Source organism: Thermobia domestica, chromosome 3 (assembly GCF_964235325.1).
Source record: "Thermobia domestica chromosome 3, izTheDome1.hap1.1, whole genome shotgun sequence".
NCBI classification, from domain to species: domain Eukaryota; kingdom Metazoa; phylum Arthropoda; class Insecta; order Zygentoma; family Lepismatidae; genus Thermobia; species Thermobia domestica.
In genome coordinates this window covers 333132292-333152545 of record NC_137456.1, presented here as the reverse complement: position 1 = coordinate 333152545, position 20254 = coordinate 333132292, and the positions used below count along the sequence as shown (strand labels likewise).

The window sequence follows — 20254 nt, the reverse complement described above, 5'->3', positions numbered from 1 at the left end:
TCCAAAATTTTAGACGGAAATATATGATCCTCCTTAATGTTTAAAGGATACACCAACATTCTCGCGCTGAAAATAAGAGAACGATGACCTAGGAATCCTAGGAACACAAAATCTAGACAAATCATCAGAAGTAGTATTTAAATTCAGCAATTGGAACAGTAGATTTGTAATATTCAATATATAAATAATAATTGCATTAGAGATTTAAATTTGGTTATTAGGAGTCTAAATATGTAAGATTTTCTTGTTTTTCTTCTATAAGTAAACCTTTTGAGAAACAACAGCCTCAAAGGGAATTAATTGTTTAACTTTCATTACAGGAAAAGCCTACGTTCCTTATTCCATGGATATTCTTTCAACTTTTAACAGTGGGATCTTTATGTGTTTTTATTGTTGTGTTTCCAATAGCACTATTTGCCACAGGTGATCCCAAGGGCGCTTGTCTAAATTTCTTTGGTACTCTTCCTATCGTAGGTAAGATACGTTGATGATATGTTTAGTCGTTTTAAGTGTAGCAGGAGCGGATCCAGGACAGACTTCTGCGGGGGCGGTGGGTTTTAATACTACTACTTAGAGCTACTTTTAAAGAGCTTCAAACTCAGGGAAGGGTTTTATTTATATATAAAATAAGAAAGGTTCCTCTCCTGGGGGGTGTCGCCCTGATCGCCCCCTCTGGATCCGCCCTGAGTTTAATCTCTCTAGTACCGGCAGTAGATATCCCCTCGGATAGCTAGCCGAGTCAGCAAAAATTATCTTGTTTTCCTAAAATTCGATATTTTTTCCTAGAATTAAGGCAAGTTTCAACAGGCCTTTAGTTGATATGCTCATAGCTTTTTAAGGCTACCACCAGGAGCCCCGTGGGAAAATTTTGGTTGTGGGAACCCGCTGTTGCTATGCTCATAATCTTGGACGCTACCAGATGTATAAACAAGATGAAACATGCCTTTTCGTGTTCTTGTCGTGTATTGGCTAGTGATTTGAACCCCCAAACCCCCACTCTCTACTGCGAAGAACGTAAGCGGACGTTGTTGCTATGCTCATATTCTTGGACGGCTACCGAATCTTCATCAGAGTCCTTTCAGTTATCACCATCGAAGCTTCCCAATTGATTGGTTTTGCAATTAGATGGAGCTGCACATCACTCTGAGCAAAGAGTGGAACTTCCGAGAATCCAAAATTTCTTCAAGAAAGTTTCAACGACGCAACAAAGTTACCATCTAGTCCTTGCATAAAAAACAATTCACGTATATAGCACTTCTTTTCACTACAGCAAGGAACGAATTAACTTAATGTCTTAAAATATTCAATGCTTTCTCACTGAGAATCTAACCTGAACCCTAAATATGCATTCATTTGAAAGCTCTCTCACCGGAATTGAACGCAAGGTCAGTACTTCACGATTTAGAGTTGAATTAATCCTTGCATGAAAAAAAGAATTTCACGTATATAGCACTTCGTATTGTGCTTTCAAGTGTTCAATGCTCTCTTTCTCTCTCTCTCTCTCTCTTTCTCTCTCTTTCATCAAGAATCGAATCCGGACCAAAGTGATATTAAAACGTAAATAACAAACATAAAAATAAATTTAAAAAATACATCATCACCGAGAAAGCATTGAATATTTTAAGACATTAAGTTAATTCGTTCCTTTCTGTCGTGAAACTGAGTGCTATATACGTGAAATTCTTTTTTTCATGCAAGGACTAGTTCAACTCTAAAATCATGAAGTACCAACTGACCCCAAGAATAAACTACCACCTCTTCCAAACATTTTCGGAAAAAAGTCCTTTTTAAAAGTAAAGAAATCACCTTGCATTTCCTTGTCGTCTTGTTTCGTTTTGAAAATGTAAGTACAAACTGTGTCCTGATTTTATCTAGAAGTTATTTTTCTTCTCTTATTTCAAGTTTTTTTAATAGATGTAAATTAATGTTTATAAAAAGTAGCTAGATTAGTTTACCTTAACTGTATATAACCCGGTTTATACATTGTCCTGTGTGAATGTGTGTGATTGAATAGTAGGTTTTGTTTTTAAATGGCGATACTAACCTCCACACTAAGAAAAACAATGGGTAATAACTACTTAGCGTAACTTATATATATTATGATAGGCTTACCTCTAGCTTCAGGTATTTATAAAGGCTCAATACCGTCCATACAATCCATCTCATCATCGTCATCGTCTTCCGTCTCGTCGTCACAAAAAAGATTAATTTAGCGGGACATAGCATACACGATATTGAATTCACTGAGTTGACCGCATCGTAAGTGTATGGACACGTACATGATTATCGACTTCTTCTTCATTCTCTTCTTTCTCCCTTTCACGTGTAGTTAGACAAACATGTGTGTGTATAGTGATATTATTCTGTACTGTTCAGCTATTGGAGTAACATGTCCATGAGTATTTGTTCGACTATGGTAACTAATAAAGAGTGTTTGCTCTTAAGTGTTCAATATGGACTTAGTACAATGAAAAGAAAATTAATTTGTATTGGTCTGGATAGTGATACATTTGAGCCAGTGATTCGTATTGGTAAAAGACTTATTTTTGGAGTGGAGTTAAATTTGTCGGAGTGGGAAAAACTTGTACATTTGATCCCATTTGTTTCGGACTATTTAAATTCGCAAGTGAAAATCACATCTATAAATTCTCTTAGACGAAATGATGAACTGCTGATGCGAAACTTGATGAGTGAGAAAATAGTGGTAATAGAGAAAAAAGGCACACTTCATGCTCCTCGAAACAGTGTGTACTTAAATTCAAGCGAATGGTTTCATTTCTTGGAAATATTACTGTGTATTGAGCATGCTGTAAAAAAAAGTAAACTTTGCATTGAGGCGGTACGTGAATATTTTCATTTGTGTACAGTGACTATTCGTAATCATGTAGAATCGCAATGTCTTGCATGTACTGGACTTGAGGGAATTCATAAATGTGTGGATGAACAAAATATTATTAGTGAAATGAACATTAGTTTTCCGAATGTATCTCTTGCTTTGAAGAAGGACGGTGATGTAAACATCAATGTTGAAAGATTAAAATTGGAAATGAAAGTATTATGTAAACAAAAAATTATAGAAGCAATCAGGGATGAATTATTTGACAGGATTCAAACATAGCCATGGTGGGGGAAACTGATACTCAACCTTTGGAGAATATGGACGAGATGGATATGTATTAATAAAAAAGAAGAAACATTTTTCAGTGTAGTGATTTTAGTGAAAGTGATATATTTTATGACGTAAATTGAGTGACAAGAGCATGTAAAGGATGTTTCATTGCCTGAAAATAATATGCTTTATCAAGTTTACTATTCCATTAGTGAAATGGAACACAAAGAAAGAAAACATAATTTTCAGTCTAGTGATTTTATTAGAAGTGATATATTTTATACATTTCTGAAAAATGTATCATTGGTTAGTCCAGTAATATTTTACGTTGTATGAAAAAATCGTATTTGAATTCATTATTATGAAAAGAAAAAAATGTTTTCAGTGTAGTGATTTTAGTGAAAGTGATATATTTTATACATTTCTCAATATGTATCATTCATTAGTTCAGTAATATTTTACGTTGTATGAAAAATCGTATTTGAATTCATTATTAGTAGCATCTAATTTAAGTATACGCTTTTCTTGAATTTGAAAATAAAAGATTTAAATTAATTAATTATTGAAATGCTTATTACGTTTACAACATCATCATTCTTTACTATTCATGTTCATCATTGAAACATACATCCCATAACTTATGATTCGATTGTGTTGATTTGTTTTAACGTCCTATACAACAGCGATGCTATATGAGACGTAGGTCTACTATTGCTAATTAACGTTGAATTCAAACCACAGGAGTTCTCAGACGAAATCGAACCATGGATCTCCCACGCTAAAGGAACTTGCGCTAACCGCTTATTCACGAGTGAGATATCCTTTAACTTTTATATAAGGAGACTCAGTGGTAAATCACTTCTAATGGTACGTCATGATATGAAATAAAAATGATGGCACCAATAAAAATCTAATTGAAGAGAGAGAGAGAGAGCTATTAGGTTTGGATTCAATCTTGTACATTTGTTTGGAAGTTTTACATTTTAATAAAAGTAAAAGAAACGAAAAATCGTCTTAGACGTTCCTTAAGTTGAATAACCTCGAGCAGGAAATCTTAATTTTGTGAAAAGTTGGGTACCACTCCCCCAGGCATTTGCATGGTATGTATGAGGAAAACCCAGAAAAACCTCATTCAAGGTGCGTTTACAACATCATCATACTTTACTATTCATGTTCATCATTGAAAATACATCCCATAACTTATGATTCGTTTGTGTTGATTTGTGTTTTAACGTCCTATACAACAGCGATGCTATATGAGACGTAGGTCTACTATTGCTAATTAACGTTGAATTCAAATTACAGGAGTTCTCAGACGAAATCGAACCATGGATCTCCCACGCTAAAGGAAATTGCGCTAACCGCTTATTCACGAGTGAGATCTCCTTTAACTTTTATATAAGGAGACTCAGTGGTAAATCACTTCTATTGGTACGTCATGATATCAAATAAAAATGTTACCAATAAAAATCTAATTAACGAGAGAGAGAGAAAGAGAGAGAGAGACCCAGAAAAACCTCATTCAATGTGATTGGCCTAAAAAGTTTCATTTTTCGACCGAGTGCCAGCACAGGGAATCGAACCCGGAACCGTTCGCACTGAAGGCACATCGTGCTTAAAGTTGTTACAGGAAATTGTTATTTATTACGGATGTTCTCACTGCGATACTCTGCAGTACCTAGTTTCGAATTTATTGTTATACTGTGTTGAAAACATAATGAAAGTGGGAGCGAAACGTGTCATTCTCAAGCTCACGTAACGATAAGCAAAAGAAGCACTGACCTTTCCTATGTACAAAACAATAATATCCAAGAGTTTTGTTCTCGAAAAGATGTTAAAGTTATCACTATAATTCACAGGAGTCTTCACCTACCGGTGTTTTGTTTCCTGTACTGAAAGTTATTTTGTTCAAGTGTCTAGTTATTTACAAATAATACGTATACTAATATTAGCATCGTATAGTATTAAAAGATTCTTATTTGATCAAGGTGGAATGAAAGCATGAATTTCATAATAAGCTGTAGGTATTTTCATCACAGCAAACGAACGAACAACAGGAATGAACATGAATTGTACGTCAACTGCTCTGTAAGGACTAGGGGTTCAATCACAGCTCCCGTCAAGTGATCTTTGCGATGTACAAACATCGTGTGTGCGTGGGTAACGTTTATGTTTCTATTTCATTGAATTTTTCTTCTTATTCAAAGGTCCACAAGATAGGTTATTTCTTATTTAAATGCTTCTTTCGGCTTTCATACTCTATCATTGTTTTAAAATCACGTTCACATTTTATGAGAACTATAAAACCAACAACAAAAGTAATTTTAAGCATTACCTCATTAGCTATTGAAATAATGATAATTTTGCAATATCTCATTAGCCATAGTGTCTACTATCGCCTTGGTATTATCACAATTTAAAGTTTGCTGACAGTATTCGTAACGTTTTGTAAAAGAGTGATGAGTAATCACAATTTGCAGTTTTAACGGTCATGATTGGTCAATGGTTGAGTCCCAATGGTAGATTGGCAGCAGCCAGCCCCAAAATGTAGGGAAAGGGGCAGTAGAATTTAGGAGAGACCCAATTCAATCATATTACAGTACATCACCATATTTTAGTCATTTGCAAGCTTACCGTGAAACTTTTAGGGGCGCTCGGCATCCCTGTGGATAAGGGCCTGGGTAGAGTGATCACTTCTGCTGCTTGGGGTTCCTGCCTCAATCCGAGTTCATGTTAATAGGGAATTGTGGCAAACAAAAAAACTTAGCATTGGTTCTCCTGTTTACTTCTACTTTGTTCATTCCTGTATTTTTTATTTTTATGTTTGTTATTTTTCTAAAGGAATTATGTCAGATTACAAGAACATGTATCTTTTTTTATCACGTGTATTGTTCTACTCACAAATTCAACGGATTTCAGGATGCATGATGACTCACTGATATAACGTTTATTCACATTGTCATTTTATCACCTATTATTTTTTCGTCATTCACTTGTCTTAAGCATGTGTCCTTTTACCGAGAAAGGGCATATTTGTGGAACGTATCTTTATTTCTCCGGAGTCTTTACATGGTGCACAAACCTATTACATTTTAGGTTTGAGGAGTGTGGTGGCTCAGTGGTAGAGGATTTACAACCAGTACTTCATTTTTCAAATGCTGAAGCTTCTTGGTATACATCATGTACAAAGCAAGTGTCTTGTAAATCCCTTAATATTATTAATTGACTTCAAGAAGGAATAAAGATTCGCAGCTCTTTCTCCTGAAAGAAATGGAAAACGAAAACAAACAAAAAACTCTGGTTTTTAATAAACCTATTTGCTGATTTCCTCTGAAAATGTTGGAACTTAATGGCGTTCCGTGCCTCAGACTTGTTAATCATCACACCTTCAGTTAATTACTCTAAAAAAAGACAAAGAAAAACAGTTCTAATGAGTTCAGAATTTGCTAGATTCACGTTTCTCCAGGGCTGATGATGATGCTGGTGTTAGGTGCTCAGTATAATAATAAGGGCGTCAACGCATCTCTCTTTGTTTCAGACCATTCTCATAGTTCGTGAAGAAAAATTTATTACTTTTAGATTCATTGCCAACGAATTGAGAAACTTTTCGGTACGAAAAGAGATAAGTCGCAAATCGACAAGTACATTTTTTAAATTCGAAATGAAACAGAAACATCCGAGACTCGTAGTATTGTCAACTAATGTGCCTGCAAACATGCTATGCTAAAAGGAAATAGCAATGTTATTAGGAAATGGCAACGTTGATCTGCACTGGAGAGTGGAAATACGAAGAAATTCTGTTAGGTGGGACGTTAAACTAAAATATTTCATCTGTCTCTTTCTCTCTCTCTTACGAAGAGCATGATGTATCAATGATTGCGAAAACTATCACTTAACACATTATGATGTTCTTATTCCGTAGCAAACACGAAAACTCAATTTAGAGGTACGTTCAAGAAAAGTTTGTGATACTTTGATCCAAGATCCAATATATTTTGAATAAAAAATTTTCTTGTACGTCTTATATCTGGACAAGCACATAGAGTTTAGCCAGATCCAGATTATCACTTAACTCACTATGATGATCTTATTCCCTGAAAAAATACGAAAAGTCGATTTAGGAGGGGGCTATTCGAACAATATTGAGATCCCTGATTCAAGATTCAATAATTATATTTCATTCAAAAATTATCTTGTACGCCTTATGTCTGGAGAACTACATGTAGTGTACGATGTTGTTTATTATAAGCTTACTTGTTCAGAGGTCGAACTAGGGACTGCATGCACTCTGCCAGAGTGCACGACAATTAGTAATAAAAAAATTCTTTTAGTGTTTTCCGCTGGTCTGCGTAACATCGTCGTGCTCTGTGAACGAATACAGATTATTATAATCACACTTCTCAGAAACGAGATATCGCAACCGCAAATGTTATGACCTTGCATTCTTTTTCTTCGTTCACACATATACACATATACTTTGTCTCTCTCTTTCTTCATGCAATGATAAAACAAGGAATTAACATACCAACCTCTTCGTAATCTTCCATTGTATGCTTGTCTTTTTTTCACTCAACAACGCAATGTGAAGATTGACTTACAGACTACGTACGGTAATGCAACGGGAAGCCAAATGAAAGAGTTATGTCTATCCATCTGATTGACTCATTGAAATTTTGATGCTTTAGTGATTAATGTGGGTGTCATACTAATAAGCGAAAGAATGCTGATAACTTTTACATAAAATCAGGGCATACATTTTGTACTTACATTTTCAAAACGAGAAAAGACGACAAACGATTTTCGAGAATACTTCGAGAATCAACACTCAAAATATTAAGATCGGGAACTGGATTCTTTGAAAACAATTCACATTTAAAAATAAATTCTGTCTTCACTTTAATTCTTTTCAAATTGAAATGATAGAAATTATTTCTGATTTTAACACTGATTATCATAGAGCAAAATGATAATATCAAGATCTGTTTTTTTTTAAAAAAAACAATTCATCGTTCCGAGAATAGTCTATGTTGTATCATCTCTCTTAAATCTCTTTTCAAATTGCTAATGATAGAAATCATTTTTGGTTTTAACGTTAATCGCCAAAAAGTAAAATCGATAACAAGAATTCAGTTCTTCAAATATATATTTAATCCAATCCGATCTTTATTTTCCGCTGGTCTTTACATAATGTACAAACCTATTACATTTTAGATTTGAGGAGTGTAGTGGTTTAGTGGTAGATGAGTGCTAGATGGTAAACTAATCTAGCTACTTTTTATAAACATTTATTTACATCTATTAAAAAAACTTGAAATAAGAGAAGAAAAAATAACTTCTAGATAAAATCAGGACATACAGTTTGCACTTACATTTTCAAAACGAGACAAGACGACAAGGAAATGCAAGGCGATTTCTTTACTTTTAAAAAGGACTTTTTTCTGAAAATGTTTGGAAGAGGTGGTAGTTTATTCTGGGGGTCAGTTGGTACTTCATGATTTTAGAGTTGAACTAGTCCTTGCATGAAAAAAAAAAGAATTTCACGTATATAGCACTCCGTTTCACGACAGAAAGGAACGAATTAACTTAATGTCTTAAAATATTCAATGCTTTCTCGGTGATGATGTATTTTTTAAATTTATTTTTATGTTTGTTTTTTACGTTTTAATATCACTTTGGTCCGGATTCGATTCTTGATGAAAGAGAGAGAAAGAGAGAGAGAGAGAGAGAGAAAGAGAGCATTGAACACTTGAAAGCATAATACGAAGTGCTATATACGTGAAATTCTTTTTTTCATGCAAGGATTAATTCAACTCTAAATCGTGAAGTACTGGTCTTGCGTTCAATTCCGATGAGAGAGCTTTCAAATGAATGCATATTTAGGGTTCAGGTTCGATTCTCGGTGGGAAAGCATTGAATATTTTAAGAGATTAAGTTAATTCCTTCCTTTCTGTCGTGAAAAGAAGTTTTGAGTTCAGTTTCGATTCTCGGTGAGAGAGCATTGAATATTTTAAGACATTGAGTTAATTCGTTCCTTTCTGTCGTGAAAAGAAGTGCTAAATACGTAAATTGTTTTTCATGCAAGGGCTAGATGGTAACTTGTTGAGTCGTTGAAACTTTCTTGAAGAAATTTTGGATTCTCAGGAGTTCCACTGTTTGCGCAGAGTGATGTGCTGCTCCATCTAATTGCAAAACCAATCAATTGGGAAGCTTCGATGGTGATAACTGAGAGGACTCTGATGAAGATTCGGTAGCGTCCAAGAGTATGAGCATAGCAACAACGTCCACTTACGTTCCTCGCAGGAGGGAGTGGGGGTTTGGTGGTTCAAATCACTAGCCAATACACGACCAGAACACGAAAAAGGCATGTTTCATCTTGTTTCTACATCTGGTAGGCGTCCAAGACTATGAGCATAGCAACAGCGGGTTTCCACAACCAAAAGTTTCCCACGGGGCTCCTCGTGGTAGCCCTAAAAGGCTATGAGCATATCAACTAAAGGCCTGTTGAAACTTGCGTTCGAATTCCAGGAAAAACTATCGAATTTTAGGAAAACAAGATAATTTTTGCTGACTCTGCTAGCTACCCGACGGGATATCTACTCCGGCATGACGCGGAACATATTTTTATGAAGTATCCTCTAAGTTTCTTATAGTTAGAAGCAAATTATAGATATTTGAAGTTTTTTACTTATTTAGTTCACCAAAAAAAGATACTCTCATGTGTACCTTGAGTGTCTATTATAATATTTTACAATCAACGTTTCACTTTGTGTGTTACTTGATAAAACAATTATAGCGTAGAACACAAAGGTATAATTTGTACAGATAACTTTATTTGTAGATTTACAGCTTTCGTACCAACATTTGCTTCCAAATTTGTTTTACTTAAATTTCGGAAAATGTCCAATGTTGTAACTAAGTTCTGTTATTGGTTGACTGATTACTTTTCTGGTTTTGAATGGTGAGCCTGATTTTGAATGGCCTTCTTGAAATTCTTCAGATAACTGAGAGCTAATCTGCGGTCTCCTCGTGCTATCTTTGGTAGTCCTTCGTAATCTCTTAGTTTGCCAAAGGCAAGCAATAGCGAATACGTGGTAATTGGGTCTTCTTCTGAATGCCTCTGCTCTTACAATGTTTGCGATACATTAGCCAGGAATTGACTAACCAATAAAATGAACGAACAGTCGCACTGTCCACATTTCTCTTCGAATGGTGATTCTGTATTAAGCCAATAAGCGATGCCACTTATATTTTTGCTATAAGCTCCAACAATAATAGGCTGAGGAATGTCCACTTTTCTTCCTCACTCCCTTCTTTATCTTCTGCAAATTAGGGGTAAAAGTGAGGGGGAACGCGGGGGACTTCGTCCACCCACTCCCATAAAATACCAATGGCGTCCCTCAATTCCTTAAAATACAATTTGCAAAGATAGGCAAGAGGAAGGCGTGACGTCATGCGTCCTCTTACCTTTTCAGATCTACTTTACCCTTGCTGCAAACGAACATCGGTTCGCTGCCCAGGCAAGAAGAGAGAAGTGTAACAGACTTATTCACTTCCCACTTTTGTCATCATCTCATAATAGTTCTTGCCATTCACTCTGTTTCAAGTTTATATAATGCGTTAACTTATAAACTGAAATGAAAGGAAATCTTTAAGTTTTACGTCCCACGGTTATGCCGGTTAGGCTAAAGGAGACGGTGATGATGAGAGATGAGTGAAAATGGTGGAATGAGAGAAGTGGGAGGAAACGGGAGAACCCCGAGAAAACCCACGAGCACGGTGTTTGTCCACCACAAAGTTCACTTGGCGGGGGCTGGGATCAAACCGGGATCCCAAGCACCAGAGGTGAACGCTCTACCACTGAGCCACCGCGCCCCCCAACTTATAAACTGCATCCTCTATTCTAGTTTTCAAGACAATTCGAACTTGGAACCTATTTTGGCTTTGAAAAAATCAGCACATTTTATATAAGTGGAAAACCTATCAGTTTAAATTCTTGACATGATTTTTTTTATTGTATTTGATAATACTTATACAATACCGTCACTTATACCTAGGATTTTCACATTAATTTCTGGCATTGACTCTTTCCCTACATACTGTATATGTAAAAGTCAAGTACTAAACCATCACAACTTGCTAGCACAATGTTCTTTTTTAATTACTTGTTCTTCTAGCAGAGGCGGATCCAGGACGGACTTCGGGGGGGGGGGGGGTTGTAATACTGTTACTTAAAGCTACTTTTAAAGAGTTTCAAACTCTGGGATGGGTTTTGTTTATATATAAAATTTAAAAATACTTCCCTCTTCTGGCGGGGACGATCACCCCTTGAATCCGCCATTGTCTTCCAGTAACTTTCAAGTACATATTTGGCTTATTATCTTCCAATCATCAACTCCATCAATTCCTTCGTCTGACAATTCATATTCAGAGCAACTCGAAGGATGACTTGTGACACACGCTTTTAGTATACGGTTGATCTCTTCACTACCAATTACACCTTTTAAGAGCAGTAAGTATTACTAATAACCAGTTTATATTTATCTAAAACATGTTAAAAATTACCAATACTGTATTGTGGCTCAAAATTTAAGCGTGTGAAGTTGTCCAGGGGGAAGAAGCAACCGAATTCCAGAAATAGTGGAGCAACTCTTAAATTCTTCCTGACACATATCTGAAATATGGGTTCGAGGGTCAAACGCCTTCGCAAAAAGGCATCTGGATTCTTCTAAATGTTGAATTTACGTAAGATATATCTAAAATTGAGATAATTTTACAAACAAATTGGGGGGACGAGCCTCATAAACCCCTATATATATATATATATATATATATATATATATATATATATATCCTTGCTGCGACAAAAAAATTAATCATTATATTCTTGCAATGCAAACATCTGCAGGATATGTGTACTGAAAACTCTGACAATTTTGCATTGTGTTGGAAAATGTCACTTTAGACCTGCTAAAATTAAAACACGAAATATGGTCTTACAGGAGACACATGTGTCCCTGGTTCGATTTTGTTTTTCTGGTGACTGTATTTTCAATCAAATTCTAAATATTACCAAATTATTCTTTACCAAATGTAAGGAATATCCAATCTTTTTTTATACTGAAATGATGAAACTAAGTACCGAAAACAACACTTACCTTCAACAGGTCGCTTACTGTAGCCATTTCGTATGTAGCGTCTTCTCAAATATGTGCTACAACGCCACTGCTGCCCTCTGCTTGTCACAACTATAATGAAAGGAGAAAGAGGGTTTACAGGTGTGCATAAGCGGTCGCTTAAACAGAACACAAGGTTACGCGTTAAAGAACTTAAACCGTGGTGCACATGTGCAAAATCAGCAATATATGGGTGATATCAATAAAACGGAGAAGTTACTCATTACTCCCAATTTTAGACTAGTTACTCGAATTGGTATCAATAAAAGAAGACCTGAGCACTACTCGTCTAGGCCAATCTCGGAGAAGTCCCTCTTCTTCGGAACCACACCTCTATTCTTGAGCTAAGTAACTACTCTGTGTTGATATCATTAAAATTCAGAGACTGCTGTTGGTGCGAGTAACTTCTACAAATTTGTGGAGCAAGCTCAGTAGTTGACTCCGTGCGAAACATGGAAGAGTATATGATTGTTTTGCAGAGTAGAAAAACTTATAAACTGCATAGAAATGTTGCAAATGGTGATTGCAAAAAACATTGTAGGTTCATGAAAGATCATGTAAAGTGGTTAGCATAACATTATTTTATGAGAATCAACCGAAACTCGGAGTGGCGCATCAAGTAATGACGAAAAGTTGTGGTTTTCTTGCGTTACGTAAATAATTCGGGATTCCAGGTCGGAGTGTCAGAGGATTTTGGTGTGACTCAAAGTAGTGTGTCTATGACTATTACAAATGTAATGAACAGTTTATTGCAAAATCTGAAAACTGTATTGAGTTTCCGGCAAGTGTGCGTAATATGCAAGTAGGAAAGGCAAAGGGGCAAGGACAATATACATTTCAGGCTGCTATCGAAGCACTTGACTATACACACGTGGCATTGAAGACACCTGGTATTTTTGGACATTAGCGCGTTAATAGGAAGGGGGTGAACGTGTGTATGTATTTTGTTTATGTCAAGGCGGGAGGGGGACATGTGTGGTGTGAAAAACGCAATCAGATTGACGTGCTTTATGACATGATTGGCTGGATTTTTAAAAAAGGAAACAAGGGGGCCAAGTGTCTTGTTTCGTTCTTAAAGCCAAAGAATCTAGAAGAATCTGGACAACACGTGATATGCGCTTCCCGTGTTAATCTTTATTCGAATCAGCATCCAACAGGTCCACTATTACTTTCTCGTTTTCTGTTTTTTAAATCAGTTTCTTTGTTTTATTTTCGCTCGAATATTAAAGATTTTCTTTTGGATTTGGGCCTCAGTCGTTGTTGTATTTGATATTTTGTTGCATTTCACTGTGATTGCTTTCAAAGTTTCGGCTTTCCTTCGTTAACTTTCTGGTAGCTGACTTTGAAAGCATCATTGGAAACTCTTTTATAATATCCACAAATGCACTTTGACTGAAACTGTCGTGTCTTCCATGGCGTTTAGGATACATGGCCATACGTTAACCACAACGAAATGACTCCCGACAGATGGGAGAAATGAGTAATCACTCCTTTTATTGATACTACTCACTGATATGCGTAGAGGAAACGCGAGTGAACGTTCATAAATCTGGAGCAGTCTCGCCCTGAGTAGTGGCTTGTTTTATTGATACGAAATTGACGGAGGAGATTACTCCAGATGCAATTACTCTGATTCTAGAGCAGGACTTCCCAGCAGTGGTTACTCATTTTTTATTGAGTGTAGAAGAAGTTCATGCTACTTAATGCCAAACTATTTCATGCCAACGACAATATTGTGAATACCCTTCTTGAAACAGAAATCACATAACCAACATACACTGCTTTGCGCTTGAGATTCGGTGGAAACTATGCAATTAGGATTTGTATGCGATTGTATGTGTGTGTTTCATAAGAACGTGTTGCTGCAAAAAGAATGTTAACTTTTAAATCAAACAATCGTCTCCTTCTAACAGCATCCCACCTTATTGGAAATCTCTCCACATGCAAAATTACAAACATTACTGTGCTGGTTGTTCTCAATCTACGAAGAGAAAGTACTGAATGTGATATGCTAATTTGTCTAATGAAGTCTATAAATAATACTGATAAAATACAAGTAATTTTTGAAAAACATATAGTGTATAAAAATTAATAACTTAATTTGGAAAGGGTAACATTATTCAACGTATAGTTCTTCAACAAATGTTAAAGCACACATCTCAGTAACAGTCTCTCTACTTTCGAAAGTTTCAAAATACTCGTAGCTCAATATGCCTACCATTTGCATCCACTCAATACGAACACTCATACCAAACTTAAACGGGAATGTCAGGCCAAAAACAACTTTTCAATGAATTGGCCCTGTGTGAACAATTAAGCTCTTTGTGTCAACACCGTCTGAGGAAAGTGGATGAAGTTCTCGTCCCCATGCTGCTGAAGTTGTAATGAAATCACACTTGTTAGTTTAATGAAGTTCGATGTCTATTTTCAACAGCGATACTAAAAGACGTGGACACAAATTTTAAGTGAAATTTGAATGAATAGAAAAAAAGAAATAGTTCACTGAAGGTGCCTGCTGTAGGCAATAGACCAGGTCGGAGGGAAAATTGCATTTGTTATAGATGAGAACGCGGTTCAATTAGTAGCCACATTCACAAACAAAGCAGGTGTCTTCCAAAGATCAAATGAAACACCCTTGGTACATATTTTACATGCAGGCATCTGTTTCAAAATTTACTTCACTGTTATATGCTCATTTGTTTGAAAATGACAGACTTATTAATACTTTTTGTAATAAACGTTCTTCATGTAAATTGTATGATTTTAAAATATTTGCACAATGAGAAATAAATGGAGGAGGGGATAAATGGGGTTTATGTAGTACTGCACAAATATTTGTAACGTGTGTTGAGCCAAATCGAGTAATGCCTCGGGCGTAATATAATATCACTTGGGAAGATACTCCTTGGCTACTTCTAAAATTGTAGTGTATATAATATACATTCATCACTCTTTCATTGGACTAGTAAAGGAAAACAGATCTATTTGTGAATTTTCCGGAATTTGCGATACTAAGTACAGTGGCTAATGCCGGCAAATAGTTCTCTGCAAGAGAGACTGTTAGAGCGAAAGAAGGAATAAAATTACGTGTCGCACATAATTTAGAAGATTCGAAAATACTTTCCCCGATATGTATGAAAAAGAACTAAAATGTCATGTAAAACACTTACTTGATCGATTAATGAAATTATCACGGTAATAATACCTGAAGTTAGTTTCACTTGAATAAAGAACTAAATACCAATCACAGGTTCAACAATGATAAACAGAGTGCTGTTAAAGATTTTTACTTCGAGTTTATGAAGTATCATTCCAATTTGTTTGTTAGAACACCTGTGCCCACAAGTATATTCAGAAAAAAACTACTTTCAATAAGGAACAAGTTACACATTTCTATACAAATTAATGCACACTGAGGAAGAACTATTCTTTTCCACCATCACGAATATTGAACGCGTATGAGACTGGTGAATCATGTGTTCATGTTAATCTCAAAGTGATATGTTATAACGGGCAAGTTGACGTTGGGCGGAAGAGGTCGGAGTATAATATGGATGCTCTGCATGAGTGCTACTGTTCAGTTGTACCGTCCCTCTTTATACTCGTATTTCCGCGCCAGAGAATGAGTGAGAGACTTACGGTTGACACTCCACCCGAGAGTATTACTATAACACAAAGTCTGATTGGATAACTAATGGTACTTTTTTAAACTTAGTTGCAAAAGTTTGTGAAATTCTACCACTCTTCCCCTCTGAACCCAGTTTTGCTAAGTTTTGATGGATATAGCAGCCTTAAGGAACTGAAAGTGATTCAATATGCGAGGGATCTCAGTATTCACTGCTCAGTACTTCTCCACTACCACTCATAAGACTCAACCGATTGACAGGTGTTTTATGAAACCTTTTCAAGACACTTAACAATGAAGCTGTGGATGTGCAAGAATGCTGGAGTAAAGATAACCGAATACGATGTAGCACAACTTGTTTCAGAAGCATACGGAAAGGTGTGTCGCATGGACATTGCTCTCAATGGATTTACGTAGACCGGAATATATTCACTGAACCCTCAGATATTCACACACAGAGACTATCTGTCCGTAAACGTCCACGACTATCTGATCGGCGCTTTTCACTTCGTGTGTAGAGGACTGGGCACGTCCATCCTCATCAGAACAAACGTCAGTAGATCAAACATGGTCTTCAGAATAAATGGTCTCCCGACATTCTTGGTGCAGTTCATGCGGATCTCTAAATCTCGACAAGAGGATTAGCCAGGGTTGCCGTTATAAGCCTCATGATCGTTTGGAGGATTCTCCTCAATAAGGCGTTCCATCCTTATCATGTTCATCTGCATCAAAAACTCTGAGAACAAAATTTCCATAACCGTCTGGAGGTTTGTCAGTGGATGAGCGACAGGAACCCATGTTTTCATCAGACCATTCTGTGGACGGATAACCTTCAAGAGTAATTCACATCAATATACACAACGGCTCAGGAACAATCCTCACTCAGTACCTGAAATTGACGATCAATATATCTGGATTCTAAATGTTTGGTATGGTATAATAGGAGGCCAAACAATTGGCCCCTATCTCTTCGAAGTACTTTAACAGGGGTAGGATACGCTAATTGTTTGTCAGATGTTCTATGTGAGCTCTTGGAAGACGTCCGACTAGTCACTCGTGAAAAGCCGTGGCTACAAGAAGACGGTTGCTTTGCTCATTTTGCAAGAGTTGCCAGACATACTGTTGCTCATTTATTTCCAAACACGTGGATTGGAAGAATGGACCCAGTTTTCTGACCAACTCGTTCTCTAGACATGGCTACTCTCGATTTTTTCTTTTGTCAAGGAGCTGATTTAGCAAGAGTGTCTTACTACAAGAAAAGACATGATGGTGAAGATCAGTAATGTCTGACATTGACTAAGTGCAAATGAAGTGTTAAAAGCATTCAATAATGTCCCGGTACGCATTCGGACGTACAACATTGGCGCTGGAAGATCCTTTGAACATTTATTGTGGGTTGTTTGAACGATATGTTCCAGAACGATATGTTTGAACGATATGGCCAGAATGTTCCGAACCTGCAGTTCACGTTATTTTAATTATTATATTTAGTTCGCTTATTTGTAACTGAGAATACAGCATTGCTGCACGTCTTGGAAATAAGAACAAGTAAAACATTGAACTGCTGAACAAGACTGTACTATTCATAAAAATAAAAACTTTATATGTTACGTTTCGATCTTCTAACCAAGATCCTCATCAGACATACACTAAATCTGTATACAATGTAACAATACTGATATAATTGTCACAAAAACTTACCTGCTCCCTCATTGGTCGGAACAAATAGCCAATGAACGAGGCCCGTTGAAGAGATCCTAAGCCAATCATAGACGCCTAAATCTATGACGACTCGATCGATAGGTTGCGTTATATAAGATAGATAGATGTAACGTAATCTTTTGATCATATAAATTTCCGTAACTGGGATTGAATTTCAATGATACTTTGCTGATACATTAAGTGCCTTAATACCGCGGTCCACTTCGACGATGGGTGTCGTGAGTACAAAAGGGAGCTAACCTCCTCGCCATATAGACGTATCAATGATCATGGAGCTTGAAAGATGGAACAAACTCCACTCGCAAGCTTTTGCACAATTGAACACAAACCAAAGCAGGTCTAACTGCAGTACCATGCGTAGCTTTTGAGATCTAGCATCAAACATATCCAAACATTTAATTTTTTGAGGGCTACAACCATCGTCACGCACGTGCTTTCTTCGAGTTTTTGCTATGTCCTTACTTTTCTTCCATGTAATATTAGTCATCATTTGTTTGCAATAGTTTATTCACATACAGAACTACTTTGTGGCCTAAGTAGCAAGAGTTTAGCACGTTGCCCTCCTGAGATATTACGCCCCAAAAATGACATCAAAATTACAAACTTCAACTTTCAGACCCCCATAAATCTACGGTGCGAATAGTATTATATCTGTGGATAATTTTGCATACTCTTTACATGCAATAATATTCATCACAAAACTTATACCCCCCCATTATACCATTCCAAATTACAGCCCCTTTAAAACTAATTTTCCGTACTTTTTCTGATGATTTCATGTATTGGTTTGCAACCCTGCTTATTCAATTAGAAGCAAAACTATATATCCTCCGTGTACCTCAGTCTCTCCTGTAAACATTTGTTTTTGTTTGATGTTCGTCTGCTTCGTACGTTCTGAGCAACTGTTGTTTTCGTAAACGCTCGCAAATGCCAAAATTGGCACTCTACCGACAACAAACATGGCCGCCATTAAGGAACTCTTGTAAATACGACAACGTGAATAGTGTTATTGACCTCCTCATACACAAGGTCCGTCACACACGCAAAGTTTTATAATTTTCGAGGTGGTCAAGCAACCATTTTCACCATCTTTGGACCACTTCGTATGGATTCACCCACCTGGTTGGTAATATCTTATAATCTGAAAGAAAAGTCATTGAAAAAATCAATTTAGTGTTGGGTTATCAACATTGTTAGCCTAATAGTATCCACAACATGTCACAAAATGTCTTCCTGCCGATATATGAAGCGAAAAATAGCGTTTTCTCTATTAATTCTCGCTCTCTCTGTATAGGGGTGATGTTGGCCCGGTGGTAGAGCGTTCACGTCCGCTGCATGGTATCCTTGGTTCGATCTCAGCTCGCGGCAAGTGAACTTTCTGGTATAGAAACAACGTGTGCGTGAGTTTTCTCTTGATTTCCCAGTTCCTCCCACTTTGTTTATTCCACCATATCATTCATCTTTAATAATCACCATTTCCTCTCCTTTAGACTCGCCGGCACAAACGTGGGACGTGAAACTTAAAGATTTCATTTATATATACTTGGAAACTAACTGCTCGGAATTAACTGTGTTACATCATATTGCATTTCAACTTATATGTTTCTTTATTTTTCAGTTTTAAACGCGTATATGTTCATGGTTGTGTATAGCTTTTATAAAGAACTCAAGTCACCGAACAGATCAAATGAAGTTCAAGCACCAGCACAAGAAAGCGCTGTTCAGATACAATATGGTATACCGGTAACAGAAAACACTCCGGCAGCCTCTCAAGATGACGCCCAATGAATGTTGAAGCTTTTATCAGAATTTAACATAAAATGTGCTCAAATATTAATAGGAAGTAAATCTTCGAGTTTCATGTAGTTGCAATAATCAGTTGAGTTGCGTAGTCCTGTAATGGAAAGAAAACCAAATTATGAGGTAGGAAATTTTATTATTACATATTTGACTAAATGTTAAATGTTGTATTTTGTTGTACAAACTGAAAAGTCTTACAGGCTAGATAAAACAGTTTTACGATTTTTTACTTTTATTATTATGCAATCATGTTTTACCTAATAGGGTTATACTTTGCGTCGGAATAGGAATTTTATAAAAATTGAGAACCATGGTAACTATAAAAAATTGTTAGCAGTAATATAAATAATGCAATAAATTATTTTCTCAAATCCTATACTTTCATTATTTACTTATATAAAACATTTAAAAAATGAATGTTAAGTTTTCGGAAACTTTTTTCTAATAATCTGAGACGCAGCAATCACTTCCAATGTTACCAGGTGAAATGACAAATATTTGTACATATTAAGTAAAATATTCGTAATACTCCGTGATTTCATTGGAATGTATTGATAATTATTTTTAATGAGTTTTATACTTCAGCTTTTTACTAGATTTTTATACACTAAGCTAATTTAACAGATAGTGTGCCAACGAAGCTAGTAAATGAATTTATTTTTGCATCATCATGAGACATTGATGTTTTAATATATCTGACAAGTAAAAGTCAGGGTGGCTGTCACCCAAACACATTACAGACATAGCATGTCAGAGAGAGAGAGCATGATGAGATAAGGAGATAAAGTCGTTATGCGCTACTTGCGTAACCATATGGTCATAGCA

At 36.2% G+C, this 20254-nt stretch overlaps 1 protein-coding gene across 2 annotated transcripts in view; it reads left to right on the top strand.

The window, feature by feature from the left end:
* LOC145681972 (uncharacterized) overlaps positions 1 to 19805 on the top strand; it is a 123120-nt gene extending 103315 nt beyond the window's left edge. For both annotated transcript variants that reach the window (XM_081753572.1, XM_081753573.1), the window contains exons 5-6: positions 321 to 474; positions 19248 to 19805. In XM_081753572.1, the coding sequence (XP_081609698.1) occupies positions 321 to 474; positions 19248 to 19417 (324 nt within the window). In that variant the 3' untranslated portion in view covers positions 19418 to 19805. The remainder of the gene's footprint in view (positions 1 to 320; positions 475 to 19247) is intronic.
* Positions 19806 to 20254: the final 449 nt, after the last annotated feature.